Raw genomic sequence first — 15,588 nt, forward strand, 5'->3', positions numbered from 1 at the left:
TTTGCTCAGGAAAATATTGCTGCCCGCTACATTTACTTTATGAGATGAACTGGTTTTCTCCAAGATTATTTCACGTTCTCTTTATCACACATTTTGTTCCTATCTTCAGGTTAACATGACAATTTCTGAAATGAATAGAAGAGAACTGAACACATGCAGCTTTTCATTGTGTCTCAGTTTACTAACACATGTTACATTATGCTGCATGCGAAATAGATTTTATTTAAGTACTATATGTATTGCTTACTTTGCACGGATTCTTGGCAATATATATCCATGTTATTAATTTGAGGGCATCAATTTTCAACAAACCTGAATTTTATGCTCATAAGTCGGGAAACTAGAGAATACCCATCCTCTCATATGCAGATGACACTCTGGTCTAGCTCAGAAGAGCATGAATCTGTCATCCTGGGTCGGAAAAATCCCCTGCCCATTTATAAAAAATGCAAAATCATGGTTTGGAGTAAAAAATATGAATAGAAAATCTAGATTTCAAAGGACCTGTAAGTACCTTGAAGTGTGAAGGGAAACACATTGTCCGTCTCAGGCAGCATAATTATATTTTAACATTAGACACTTCTTTTTCTTCAGGGGCAGGATGATCCCTGCCACTCTCTTAAAATATACTTTTAAATAAAAAAATTAAGCCCAAATACTTATTTCTGATCTTATAAGGAGTCCAGATGGGAATTTGTGTCACATATAATACCATGGAAATAGTACAAATGAAATTTGAAAGCTGTTCTTACTGCCCCAAGATGTATAGCTGATCTCTTACCTGAGATGGGGATGCCTAAAAAGATGTTATATCTCATGATTAGTTGATCAGGGGTGGCTGATCAACTGAAGATGGCTGAAGATCAGGGATGAAATCCAGCATGTTCTGACAGGTTCTGTTGAACCAGTAGCGGAAATTTTGAGCAGTTCGCAGACCCGGCAAATACTCTGGCTGGCCCCAGAGTGGAATGGGAATGGAGATTTTGCAATATCCTTCCCCCAGGAGTGGAGATTTTGCAGTATCCTTCCCCTGCCACGCCCACCAAGCCACGCCCACTAAGGCACATCACGCCCACCAAGGCACCCTCACAGAACCGGTAGTAAAAAAATTTGGATTTCACCACTGGAAGGCGGCCTTTTCTGCAGCATCCCCCTCCCCTCTTTGGATCGCCCTGCAAAGGGGGGTCTCTGCCTTTGCAGAAACAGGGCAGGCGGTTTGTACAGAGGATTGGCGGGGAGGATGCATGGCCCTCCGGGATGTAGAGCAGGGCAAGAGAAGGCTCCAAGGTTCGCTTGGGCAGTCAAGGCATATGGTGGAGGAAAACTCAAAGTGTTGGGGGCTTCAGAAGGGCAGAACGTGCTTCAGAATGTGCAGCTCCTGGCTCTTAACAGTGAGTGATGTGAATGATGTCAAGTTGAACATGCCCACCTGGTCACATGACCACCAAGCCACGCCCACCAAGCCACGCCCACAGAACTGGTAGGGAAAATTTTTAGATTTCACCACTGCTGAAGATCCTGTTGTTTTTTTCACCAACCTATTGCATTGGCAGAGAACAATTATTCAAGCTTTGAGCTCTAGGCTAATTAGAATTACTCTGCCACTTTTGGGACACATCCACACCCACCCACCCTCCCCACAACTCAGATGCCTTGATTGATTTATCACTGGTTGATGTGATAACCGTCAGTCTATATTATATATGTGCAAATATATAAATATCAGAATTTGTGTGTGTGTGTGTATATGTATATGAAAGAGAGAGGGAAGGAGGGAGGGAGAAAAAGATTGTATTGATAACACCTTCTTCAGAAAATATTTGAAAGTAAATAGAGGAGGAAGATATTCACTTGGGGTTATAACTGTTTTAGATCTATTGGTGACTTGGAGAGGATAGGGGAAGAAATTCTTAATCTCTTTCTTGTCAGCCATGTCAGTTTTCAGCTGTTTTACAGACTTTCGAGTTATCTTTATCATTATTACCTTCTTGGATGTTTGAAATGTACAACGTTTTTAGAAGTTCTGCCAGCTCCCAACCGTTCTTTGAAGTTTAAGATAAGTCCTGGAGATGAATAGCAGCTTCTCTCTGCGTGCATCTCTTCCAGTTGAGATAAAGAGAAGGCTTTATAGGCCAATCTTCACATGCTTCCTACTTGCCTCTTATGGAATATAGGGGAAATCCTTGTGTCCTTGGAGCACTGCGATTAAGCTGTGGCTATTTACAAGGTCAGAACTCTCCACTTGGAGGCAGGATTCTCTATCTGTCTTGGAACAGGAGTTGTGAAGGTTTAAAAACGTATTTAGAAGTAATAAAGAAGTTGGCCAAGAAAACTTCCCCTTACTGTAGCATTAGTGGGATAAGTTGTCTGAAAGTAAGGAGAATTCTTTACGCCATTAGGAAGCTAACTTATTGTTCTCATATCCATAGCTTCCTGCTTAAAATTTAACAGGTTTTAGGGGAATTAGTTGCCTTCTGCCTAGTCAGTGAGCTTTATTGGTGGAATTAGGTTTGGTATGTGAACAGTCTTGAGTGGGTTGGATGCATCATTTATTGGGACATGGGAATAGAGGACATAATCCCAGGTTGATTTCTCCAGTGATAACATTGCTGGCACTTTTCTCAGAAAGTAATTGAATGTTACTAGGGAACATTGGGGGTGTTTTCCTCCAATATCCTTGCAGAAAACTTAAACAAAGTCTTGTGAATATTAATAGAACTTTTTTCCATTACCTCTTAATTGTTTTCTTTCTTCCTCTTTCCTTGTTGTAAACAAAAGAATACAGACACGAGTTTGTCTGTTGAATGTGCAGTTCATGATTTTATTCTAAAAATTCTTCTTTCAGGTAGTCAGCTGTCTGTAGATAGAAGACACTTAGTTTTGTCTTCTGGAACCCTGAGGATTTCCACAGTGGCTTTACATGATCAAGGACAATATGAATGTCAAGCTGTCAACATTGTAGGATCTCAAAGAGTTGCTGTCCATTTGAGTGTACAGCCAAGAGGTAAGCTTGCATAAGCCAATTTGCATGCAATTATTTCTTTACATTTTTGATATTTAAATTTTAAACTGTTTTTAAATGTTTCCTCCTCTTTTGCTAGGGCAGTGATGTAATTCTATTTTAAAAAGTACCTTTAAGCTTTGCTTTCTGCCGCTTACTTATGTTTGCCATACTGTAACTATGTTGATTGTGTGGTAGTTCAGTTATTTCAAAGATCCAGCACATGATTTTTTCTTAATTTGTTGTACAACTAGATTTAGTATCCCGTGACTATCACTAAGTGTGTTGTATTATATGATTTATGATGAATGTGTTTTTATGATGACTATGATCATGATTTATCACTTATAGCTTTTATGTACACTGAGAGCTTATGCACTGAAGATAAATTCCTTGTGTGTCCAATCACACTTGCCCAATAAAGAATTCTATTCTATTAATTGTGTTCTTACAAACAAAAATCAGTATTTTGTTTACTGAAATGAATTGACTAAACTAAATATGGTCTAGGAAAGGGTCCCCTAAAATGGATGAGGACAATTGTGGAGGGGAAACAAGAGGGTTAATATCTCACCCCCATAAATTTCTTATTAGTACTCTGATCTGAGACAGGTCCCCAAGCTTCCTTTTGAATACAGCAATGGTATCTTTATTAATTGCATGTTTAAATAAAACAGGTGAAATCCAAAATGCAGCTATTTCTGGGTGGATAGAGAGCTGAGGAGTGGAGAAGATTATATGTGAGAAAAATAGGAACTTCATAGCTGTTAAAGCATAACGATGCATTAGTCCTTGTACTAGGAAAGGAATGTTAGCGTGAAGAGTTGAAAAAAATGGCTAAGAAACTAAATTAAGAAGTCCCTATCCTGAATCAAGTCTTTGGAATGAGCTCAGGTTCTATATAATTATAAAATATAATTATTATTCAGTCAATAAAGCTAAAAGAAATTTATTCAATCCTTAATTTTAGATAAATTATATTCTGCACTATGTATGAATAGTATGATGTTGTTAGACTGAAAACTAGGTGATTATGATTTGAATAAAAAATGTTTATTTAAAAAATTTTATCAGCTTGATATTTCCTTCTGGGAATCTTTATTTTAGTAACTCCTGTGTTTGCTAATGTTCCAAGTGACATGACAGTGGAAGTGGGTACAAATGTACAGATTCCATGCAGTTCTCAAGGAGAGCCAGAGCCAGTAATAACATGGAATAAGGTACTGCATGCCAGTTTCATATTTCCTAACTTCCTGCAGAGTTTAGTCTGTAAAAAGAATATGTTTGCTTCTTCTCTATGTAACATGTTACCTTTCCTTTGTCTGAAACCACTTATTGTAGAGGCTACTCAAAAGGTAGTGAGATTTTAATTAACAATCTACTTTGATAAGAGTTTAAAGTATTACACTGAAAATGTAAATCTTTCCAATTACAGGTAATCCTCAACTATGACTACAATTAAGCCCAAAATTTCTGTTGCTAAATCAGACAGTTGTTAAGTGAGTTTTGCCCCATTTTATGACCTTTCTTGCCACAATTGTTAAGTGAATCATTGCAGCTAAGTTAGTAACACAGTTTTTAAGTGAATCTGGCTTCCCCATTGACTTTGCTTGTCAGAAAGTCATAAAGACTGGTCACATGACCCCAGAATACTGCAACCATCATAAATATGAGCCAGTTACTAAGCATCCAGATTTTGATCACATGACTATGGAGATCCTGCAACTGTCATGTGAAAAACCATCATAAGTCACTTTTCAGAGCTGTTGTATCTATAGACAGTCACCAATGAATGGTTGTAAGTCAAAGATTGCCTGTATACACAGGAAATACACAATTCTGTTAAATTTCAGTAAAACATTAGGAAACACTGTGTGTACTCCCAGGTAGATCTGAAAAAAACTGTTCAAATAAATACAACATTAAAATACAGGTTTTATTCTATGGTGATTGTGGTGGAAAGCTTGAAGGCATTGTTTTTCTCCACAAAGCATATATGCCTTCCAAATTATATCCAGATAGTCCTGGGTTATGACAGCCTTGAAAAGGGTGCTTCCAGCTGCCATAAAACATGCCATTCCCCTCTCCCCATAGTTACATTTTTTGTTGCTTGGCAACTAGCTCACATATTGACTGGTTGCCAAGGACCTTACAAGCAGAGGGGATGGAGTGAAGCTGGAATCCTTCCTCACCCCCCTAAAGGATTTCATCTCTGTGCACAGAGGGGAGCTGAAATCCTTTGGTGGGCCGAAGAAACAGAACTGAAATTTTTAGGATTTCAGCTCCATTCACCTAAAATTTTGAAGATTCCAGCTCTGTTCCTGAAGCCCACCAAAGGATTTCCCCTCCAAGCATGGAAGGGAGGTGAAATCTCTCAGTGGGCTGCAAGAACAGAGCTGAAATCCTGAATTGCATATGGGGGGGGGGGGGACTGAAATCTTTTGGTGTACTGGAGAAACATTTGAAAGTGAAAGGGCTGCCTGCCAGTAGGATTTCAGCTCCATGTGGACAGATCTTTTGCTCTCTCCAATTAATGACCCAAGAGATTGCTTAACAATTGAAACAGAGAGTGCTGGATTGTGGTCATTGAGCAAAGCAGTCATGTGTTTCTTAATCACTTAATCACAAGGTCCGAGATTCAGGTTCCAATCGTGGCCATAAGTCGAAGACTACCTACAATATATCTCAAATAGTCAATGTGTAAAGCTGAAGTGAACTTGCATTTCAAAAGTTAAGTCAACTTTTCTAAGGCCAGATCTGCATAATTTAATAACCAGAAAGTCAAATGTAAGTTTTCAGCAACTTGTGAGGCTCTTTATAAACTCTCAAAGTTGAGTCCAAACTTAGTTCTGCCTAGGAGAAATTTCCTAAAGGCAATCGGATTCAGTCAGAGCTAATTTTGACCATTAATTTAAATGAGTCTCCTCTAAGCATTATTAAACCTGGATGCAAAGTACTGAGTAGAAACCAAGAGATCTGCTCATATGATAGTATATTTTTTTTCTTTTCTCCCTTCCTCCACCATTTTCTTACATTTGGTGCATCTGCTGTAGAACATTTTCTCCTAAAGGAGCATATTTGGAGGGCATATTCTGGGGTGCAGGAAGAAGTGAGTGATTCACATTTTTCTGTTTTGCAGAAGAGGTAATCCCATCAGTGTTTACTGTTTTCCTGGGAGACCTTACAATAGTCTTTCTTAAACTGTTTAACTCAATTACAACTTTTCTAGTCTTGAATAATATAATTACACCCCCCAAAAAGAAAACAGATTCTTTTTCACAAACTTCTCAGCAGTGGCAGTCCCAAACTGGATCCTAAATTTGAAATTGCTCCATTTACCCCAGGATATATCCACATTACCCCATGTTTAAAAACCACTGCTTTAGAACGTGGCTAGGCTTTGAAAATACAGATTATGAATATGAATCAAGAATTCCTTACCTGTTAGAGTTGGAAATTTAAATTTACATTTTCCTTTGACCAAATTTTAAAAAAACACAACAAACACCTTCAAAAATTTCAGTTCTTCTAAAACACTGCCTAAGTTATGGAATATCTTGACCTTTTGATTGCTACAGGATGGTGTTCAGGTGACAGAAAGTGGGAAATTCCATGTTAGCTCTGAAGGATTTCTTACTATTCGAGATGTTGGCCCTGCAGATCAAGGCCGTTATGAATGCGTAGCAAGGAATACGATTGGATATTCCTCAGTTAGCATGGTACTAACTGTGAACGGTAAGATTTATGCATGAGAATAGACAACTGCAGATTAAGTATTGTGTGCATTGAATTGAATTATTAAAAGTTATCAGTGTAATGCATAAGTATTTTGGAGGAATTATTAAATTTGACTTTAATAATCACCTCTCCTTTAGAAACTTTCATTTAATAAAACTCATAAAGTGGCACTGAGTAACATGTTTGTTGGTTGCGAATTCAAATCAAGGACAGATCTTGAACTTAAATAATTGTTTAATGGGGAATTTTTTAATGTTCAGTGTAATAGTTTATTTCAAAAGCTTTGAAGAAATTATACTTACCAATGGGCACAAAAATACCAAGAGGAGAATTGTTGGCAGAAAAAGTCTCATTTTCATCAATTTCCTTTATCTTTTCCACTTTTTTTGTACTTTCTTTTGTCTAGAGCACGGGTGTCAAACTTGCCCCGTCACATTGATGTCATGTGATGTATTGCGATGTTTTTTGCCTTTGCGGAGCTGGGTGGGTGTGGCCTGCACGTGACGCATCCAGGCCACGGTCCGCCAGTTTGACACCCCTGGTCTAGAGCAAGGGTTTATTAAACTCCATGGATATATTTCATGGAATCCATGAACATGAATGGGAGAAATGTCCCAGCTTTATTTTCACTAATTCACTAACTGAAATTTAGTTTGTCTTGTATCGATTTAAAGGATTTTTTTTTAAAAAAACCCACATGTATTGCTGTATTGAGTATTTACTATTTTTTATATTTTGATCATTTTATTTAAGAATAATTAGTTCCCTTTATAGTACAATCTAGGTCAATATATTTTATTTTATGTTTTTGAATATATTTTTATGACAATAGATTGGTGGGTTTCATCAGACGCTCAGAGATGGCATGACGCAGAAAGTTTTCTAGACATAAAATCTATAAGTTCTTCCCATGTTAGGGCATGATGGGGATAATGGCTGCAATTATTTTTCTTTTTTTTAATAATGGCAGCAAATTACAAAAAGGGAGGAAAACAAGGATATTATGCTATTGAATAATATATCTTATATTATTTATCTAACAGTATATTAGATAATTATATTGCCATGCAACAAAAGGTTGTAATTTATACTTGAACCTTAAATGAGCCCTCCTGATCAGCGCTCCTGATAAATCATTCTTTTGAAGGGCATTGCAGCCCCAATTCTCCACGTTGCATATCCTGTAGCTAGAGAGTTTACTCACTCATTTTGATCGTTCTGAAGATTTTTTTTTTCTGGAAAAAAAAATGGAAAGTATATTTTTAAATTATGGTTGTGAAAGAGTAATTTTGTAGTTCTATAACATTCCCATTAGATGAGTAATTTTACAGAAAATTGTAAATAGAATTTTATTTTTAATACCAAAATAATGTTATGTCTAGACTTTGCTTATCTGTGTAACTCTGAAAAAATGTTTAATTTCCTCTTTTTTCTTTTTAGTTCCTGATGTGAGTCGAAATGGAGATCCATTTGTAGCAAGCTCAATTGTTGAAGCTATTGCTACTGTTGACAGAGCAATAAACTCCACACGAACACATTTGTTTGATAGGTATTGTATATATAATTGGAAGGATTTGTTTATATCATAATAATATATTGGTTGTCTCTCAATTACTTGATTATTTTAGTTGATCTTGACTTGGCATCGCAATATCCTAATTCTTATAATTATTTTAGTTGGGTTTTTATCAGTTTTCTATCCTTTCACAAATACACCAGTTAGGTATTTGTGTAATATAGTAGATGACAGTAGTCTCTTTTCCCATTGGGTGCTGGAACTTTCCTCCTTTATGTTTTCTGGGTATTTCCATTGGGTCATACCAATTGAAGGGGAGGCCAGTTTAAAATGAAGGCTACTAAATATTGGAAATGAAAGTTACTGAAACTTAATATTATTCCTTGATGGCTTAACAAAAGATTCCTCTTAAGCAGCTGTCAAATGCTAATTTTTAAAAAAAATCTTTTTTTTTATTGGCTTGCAGTACTGGATAATTACTTGAGGTATGTACTTGTAAATTGTTTAGAGATGTTTAATATAAGCATTATTATTAATCTTGAATAGCATTAGGATTAAAACTAGAGTTAAGTTAATCTTATGCTTCTAGACACTATGTTTATTTTTTGTCTTTTTCTTGTTAATTTATTAGTCGCCCTCGATCTCCAAATGATTTATTAGCCCTATTTCGATACCCAAGAGATCCTTACACTATTGAACAAGCAAGAGCTGGAGAAATATTTGAAAGGACACTACAACTAATTCAGGAACATGTACAAGATGGTTTAATGGTTGACCTTAATGGAACAAGTGAGTCCATTAAGTGGTGAAATGTAAAATTTGTTACTACCGGTTCTGTGGGCGTGACTTTGTGGGGGAGGGGGAATGTGACTGGGTGGGCGTGGCCAACTTTTTTTTTTTAACTTTTAAAACCATTTTTTCTACAACCTCTTCAGCTGAAGAGGTTGTAAAAAAAATGCTTTTAAAAGCCTCTGCCGATCAAGCAACTCAGCTGGGATCATCAGAGCATTATTTCTACAAGCCTCTTACGATCCCAGCTGAGCAGCGCGATCATCTGAGGCTGTTTTTTTTTTACTTTTAAAAACATTTTTTCGGCCGAAGTGGTTGTAGAAAAAATGCTTTTAAAATTTTTTTTAAAAAGCCTCTGATGATTGCGCGACTCAGCTGGGCATGGGAGGGGGAGGCAGGGATTTTTGCTACCGGTTCTCCGAACCACCCGCCTCCATCGCTACTGGATCGTGTGATCCAGTCCAAACCAGGAGCATTTCACTGGGAGTTTTTCTTTTGCATACTGTAAGAGTGCATGGCATGAGGCCAGAGTATTTAACCTCTTATCACCTCTCTTCTCCTGAATTGTTGCTTCTCTATTGTGAATGTATATACAAGGTTTGATTTCCTGTGATCAGAGCCAAATTTCAATATATTCTGTGGCACATACCCATTGTGTGACAATGGGTTTGTGTGTAATTTAATGTTCTACTGAATACAGTGAGAGAAATATGTTATCCAGCAGTGCTTTTTCCATAAAATTCTGCCATCAAATGCGCAGTCGCAAGGGAATGGGATACATGATTTTGCATAAGCAACTTTTTTTCTTTTCCATTCTTGTCTCTTCTCATTTTTGTATCTGATGAGATTACTGTGTCATCTTTAACTTTTTGTAACATTTCCAGTCTCCTCAGTTGCGTCTGCCAAATAACCATTTTCTGTTTCATGTTCCATTGCATCTGCACCCTATCTCTAATGTCAGTCAGCAGATCTTGAGTACAGAATTGTTCTGTAAAATAAGTAAAAGTCAAAATAGATTTCTAAAAACTGGAGTGAATCATAGATTTTCTTTGATTGAAACCACTGGGTAAAGTATAAAAAGAAGGGGCCAGCTGCTTTCAGTTTCCTTAAAACTGGGGGATTAAATTATAAATACCAGTGCAATCAGAAACGCAAGGGATGTGAGAGGGGGAGAGCAAGATGAAACTATAGAAAATAACCAGAAGCAAGGATTGTAGTCTTCAAGATTAGGTTCACACAATTGATAACGACGTTAATCTCAAATGAAAGAGAATAAATTGATCTTTCTTAAATCTGTCTTGCCATTTTATTGGGAAAGCCCAAATTTATAAAAGCAATATCAGTTTTTGTCTTGGTGTTATGTTCAAGCATCCAGTGTTTCAAAAACCAAGCCTTGCTATATGTTGGATAGAATCTCTAGGATGAGCCTAATTTGGATTTTTCCTGCTTAATTCTAGAAGCAGCAGAAGTTAAAATTCAAAAGCAATTATTTAGTCATTCTTCCATTATCTGGCTGTTATCTATACTTCTGAGATAAGTTGCAAAGAATTTGATTTAGACTAAAATGTTAGAGAAGCTAAATGAAAGGGGCTTAATAAACAGTCTAGTGCAGTGTTGGCGAAACTTTTTGGCACTGAGTGCTGAAACTGGGGCGCATGGGCGCGGGAGCACCAGAAACCAGAAGAGCAGTTCCCCAGTACACGTGTGTGCATTGGGAAGCTGAGCTTCCAGTTTCCGACATGCGCATGCGTGCCAGTCACCTGGTCTTCCAGTTTCTGGCACGCATGTGCGCGCGAAGAACAGCTGGCCGGAGTGCACGTATGCTCCGGAACCTGGAAGAGCAACGGGTGACAGCTGGCGTGCCCAGAGAGATGGCTCTGCATGCCACTTCCAGCATGCGTGCCATAGGTTCGCCATCACGGGTCTAGTGTTATTAACCAGATTTAGCATGTGAAAAGAAGTATCTTTTGCTTAGCATATTTCTTGTGTTTTGACTGTTTCTACAACTTAAAACTTAACTCCAGATTCTAGATTAGAAAATGTGCAAGATTTGTGAGCATCTGCTTTGTCAATTTGGAACATCACCAGATTGAGTAACGTAAGCTTCCCAAGGATGTCTGCAGCTGAACAGATCATTTGTGCAGCTATTCATCACATGGTTGCATATACAAATACCAAAGCCAAATTGTTAGAATATATTTGACTTGTTAAAATAAAATAAATGCATCTGTAGTGGCGTGATTTCTTTAAAAAAATTATAAATTAATGCAATTTCACTAACATTATTGATGTTAATGTGTACTAAAAGAAAATACACAAGTAATCCTGGTAAAAACTAATTTCAGGTTGAATACTGTTAATTTATTATCTCATGATAGCTAGATATTAAATTCCTCTTCAGTCTTCATGATACCCATTATGCGTACCCAAGCACAGTATAAGGAGCCTCCTAGCAAGGTTTGCTTGGCAATAGGGTTATTAACTCCAGGCAGAAATCCTTTACATATAAGTAAAGTGGTGAATCAGTAAAGATCTCGCCTATTTTTACAAAGTGGGGGGTGGGGGGGAGGCAGCATTCTTTCTAGGAGTTTTTACATTTGCAACATTTCCTGACACATTCTTCCAGTAATTTACTTAACAGTCAAGAAATTAATCTTTGCTGCAAAAATATTTAGAATCCCTTCTTTCTGGTCAATTTCATATCATTTTTTGAACAGTCTTAGCAGAGTAGCAATTTAGTAGGGCACCGTTTTCACTTTGACTGTCAGCACGTTAAAGAATTTCGATTGATCTGCCATAGTCTTTGAACCAATAAAGTAATGCCTTTCGGGATATCATCGGAAGTAGAAATTAAACTTCAGCATTTTCATACTGGCTTCCAAACTTAACTTACACACCAATTTTTTTATTTATTTTTCTTCCTCATTTCCTGTTATTGTAGAACTAAAAGACCTTAAAATACAGAGGGCCTGCTCAAGGTGATCTCTAGCCAGTCATTAAGCCAGTCTGCTTAATAAACTGGTTAAAATGGCATGTCCTTCGTATTTGAGGTTTTTTTCACTACTTTTAATAGCATTTCTTGATTGATTTGATTTTTATCCTTTATCAGTAACTTATTTTTCTCTCTCGTATCTGTTTCAGGCTATCACTATAATGATCTGGTATCTCCGCAGTACTTGAATCTGATCGCTAACCTGTCAGGCTGCACTGCCCATAGGCGTGTGAATAACTGTTCAGACATGTGCTACCATCAGAAATACAGAACGCACGATGGCACATGCAATAATCTTCAGCATCCAATGTGGGGAGCCTCTCTAACGGCCTTTGAACGAATGCTGAAATCAGTCTATGAAAATGGTTTTAATTTGCCGAGGGGCATCGGACCTAATCGAAATTACAATGGATATACGCTCCCAATGCCACGTTTGGTATCAACTACATTAATAGGGACTGAAACAATAACTCCAGACGACCAGTTCAGTCATATGCTAATGCAGTGGGGCCAATTCCTGGATCATGACCTGGACTCCACGGTGGCTGCCCTAAGCGAAGCCAGATTTTCAGACGGTCAGCATTGCAGTTCAGTTTGTACCAATGACCCTCCGTGTTTCTCTATCATGATCCCACCTAATGATCCTCGGGTCAGAAATGGAGCACGGTGCATGTTTTTTGTACGTTCCAGTCCCGTGTGTGGAAGTGGCATGACCTCCCTTCTCATGAACTCCGTCTACCCACGCGAGCAGATCAATCAGTTGACCTCATACATTGATGCATCCAATGTATACGGCAGTTCAGAGCACGAAGCGCAAGAGGTCAGGGACTTGGCAAGCCACAGGGGCCTCCTGAGGCAGGGTATTGTGCAGAGATCCGGAAAACCTCTCCTTCCATTTGCAACCGGCCCTCCAACAGAGTGTATGAGGGATGAGAACGAGAGCCCAATTCCCTGCTTCTTAGCTGGAGACCATAGAGCCAATGAACAGCTGGGACTCACCAGTATGCACACACTGTGGTTTCGGGAACACAACAGGATTGCTACTGAATTACTGAAGCTGAACCCACACTGGGATGGCGATACAATATATCACGAAACACGTAAAATTGTTGGTGCAGAGATGCAGCATATAACCTACAGCCACTGGCTGCCGAAAATCCTGGGAGTGGTAGGCTTGAAGATGCTCGGTGAATATAAAGGTTATGATCCCAATGTTAATTCTGGCATAGCAAATGAATTTGCAACTGCAGCTTTTAGGTTTGGACACACCTTGATCAACCCCATCCTCTATCGGTTGGACGAGAATTTCGAAACTATTCCGCAGGGCCACATCTCTCTCCATAAAGCTTTCTTTTCCCCATTCCGGATTGTAAACGAAGGAGGCATCGATCCACTCCTTCGAGGGTTATTTGGCACTGCTGGTAAGATGCGGGTGACTTCTCAGTTGTTGAACACTGAACTGACGGAGAGACTGTTCTCCATGGCACGAGCAGTAGCTCTAGATTTGGCTGCGATGAACATTCAGAGAGGGAGAGATCATGGAATCCCACCATACCATGAATTTAGAGTTTACTGTAATCAGTCTTCCACACACACATTTGAAGATCTAAAAAATGAAATAAAGAATCCTGAAATCAGAGAAAAACTCAAACGGTAAGCTCCCAAAGTCAATGCCATTTCTATTGGTAAGTTATTGAGGTGTTCTAACAAAAAGAAAAAGCTATTCATGCCAGAACTGTATGATGTATACGTGAAACTTCCCATATATTGATTTCATACATGTATTTCAGAAGGAGATCTAAATTCATTTTTTATTATATTGGGTTCTCATGTACAAATAGTCCTTGACTTATGACCACAACTGAGCCCAAAATTTCCATTGCTAAGCAAGACAGCTATTCAGTGGGTTTTGCCCCCATTTTATGACCTTTCTTCCCACAGTTGTTAAGCAGATCAGTGCAGTTGTTAAGTTAGTAGCAGAGTTATTACGTGAATCAGACTTGCCTACTGACTTTGCTTCTCAGAAGGTCACAAAAGATGACCACATGATCCTTGGATACTGCAATCATCATAAATACATGCTAGTTCCAAGAGGCCGAATTTTGATCACGTGACCATGGGGATGTCACAACGGTTGTAAGTGTGAAAATCAGTCATAAGTTACTTTTTTCAGTACCATGGTAATGTCAGTCACTAAATGAATGGTTGTAAATCAAGGACTACCTGTACTATAAAAGCGAGAGATAACTTCTCTGCTTTCTGAGCTGCATTGTTTACCAGTAAATTTCTGGGTTTGAGATTGGTTATTACTTATAAAGCCTTACATTGTTTGGCCTAATTCTTTGCAGGACTGTCTGTTTTCTGTAGTATTTGCCTGTCCTATATAAGACAGACTTGATCCCAGTAATTACCATATTTTTTGGACTATAAGATGCACTGGACTATAAGGCGCACCTAAATTTACAGAAGGAAAACAAGAAAAAATAATTTTTTGCCTCTGTGCATTGCATTTTCGCCCTCCCAGGCCCACAAAAGCACTCTGCAGTGCTCCACACGGGCCATTTTTGCCAAAAATGTGCTTCTGGAGCCCGGGGAGGGTGAACACGCATTTCGTGGAGGGCTTGGGAGCTCAAAAATGGGTCTATTTTTGGCAAAAACGGGCCATGAGGAGCACTGCAGAGTGCTTCTGGGGGCCTGGGAGGGCAAAAATGCGACACGCTGAAGGCTTGGGAGCCCAAAAATGCTCGTATTCAGTCTATAAGATGCACCCACTTTTAGGGGGGGAGGGGAAGGTGCATCTTATACTCCGAAAAATCCGGTAAACATGTCACCTAGAGCAGTGGTTCTCAACCTTCCTAATGCCGTGACCTTTTAATACAGTTCCTCATGTTGTGGTGACCCCCAACCATAAAATTATTCCTAAAACCATTGAAAATACGTGTTTTCCGATAGTCTTAGGCAACCCCTGTGAAAGGGTCGTTGACCCCCAAAGGGGTCGCGACCCACAGGTTGAGAACCACTGACCTAGAGGGACCCAGGGAGCAGGTCTGCAATGTCTGTCCCCTGAACAGCATCCCTATCCAGAGATTAGTTTGATCTCCAGCCAGCTCTTCTTCAAGTTAACATTAAAAACATGGCTCTTTCCTCAGGCCTTGGGTAGCATGTCTGGTGTATCCCTCTAGGTTGGGGGTGATGTGGGGAGGGGGGATTGCTAATTTCACTGTTCCCTTGGACAATTTTCCTTCTTATATAACGTTTTTCCTGTATGGAGTTTAATGAAGCTATTCAGAGTCCTTTTGGGAGTTGGGCGGCCTAGAAATTGGACAGATAAATAAGTAAACTGTGCAATTCCCGAAGAAGAGGCTGCATTGCTGGTCTCCTCCCCCACCATCCCAGCATCTCCTTGACCTTTCTAAGGGATCTAGGAAATATTAACATTTGCAATTGGAGGGCCTATGAATATAAATATCTCTGTCCGCAAGCTGTCAGCTTTCTTTCAGAAGGCTGAATACAAACATTTTAAGTCGGCCAGAAATCCATGAAGTTATGTTA

At 38.7% G+C, this 15,588-nt stretch overlaps 1 protein-coding gene across 2 annotated transcripts in view; it reads left to right on the forward strand.

Moving 5' to 3' along the window:
* The window catches only part of PXDN (peroxidasin), an 87,249-nt gene that overhangs the window by 54,919 nt on the left and 16,742 nt on the right, over positions 1 to 15,588 (forward strand). For both annotated transcript variants that reach the window (XM_034432003.3, XM_034432004.3), the window contains 6 exons: positions 2,846 to 3,004; positions 4,109 to 4,221; positions 6,580 to 6,736; positions 8,180 to 8,288; positions 8,887 to 9,044; positions 12,186 to 13,689. In XM_034432003.3, the coding sequence (XP_034287894.2) occupies positions 2,846 to 3,004; positions 4,109 to 4,221; positions 6,580 to 6,736; positions 8,180 to 8,288; positions 8,887 to 9,044; positions 12,186 to 13,689 (2,200 nt within the window). The remainder of the gene's footprint in view (positions 1 to 2,845; positions 3,005 to 4,108; positions 4,222 to 6,579; positions 6,737 to 8,179; positions 8,289 to 8,886; positions 9,045 to 12,185; positions 13,690 to 15,588) is intronic.

The sequence above is a fragment of the Pantherophis guttatus genome, chromosome 1 (genome assembly GCF_059756535.1).
Source record: "Pantherophis guttatus breed Tessera chromosome 1, ASM5975653v1, whole genome shotgun sequence".
NCBI lineage: Eukaryota > Metazoa > Chordata > Lepidosauria > Squamata > Colubridae > Pantherophis > Pantherophis guttatus.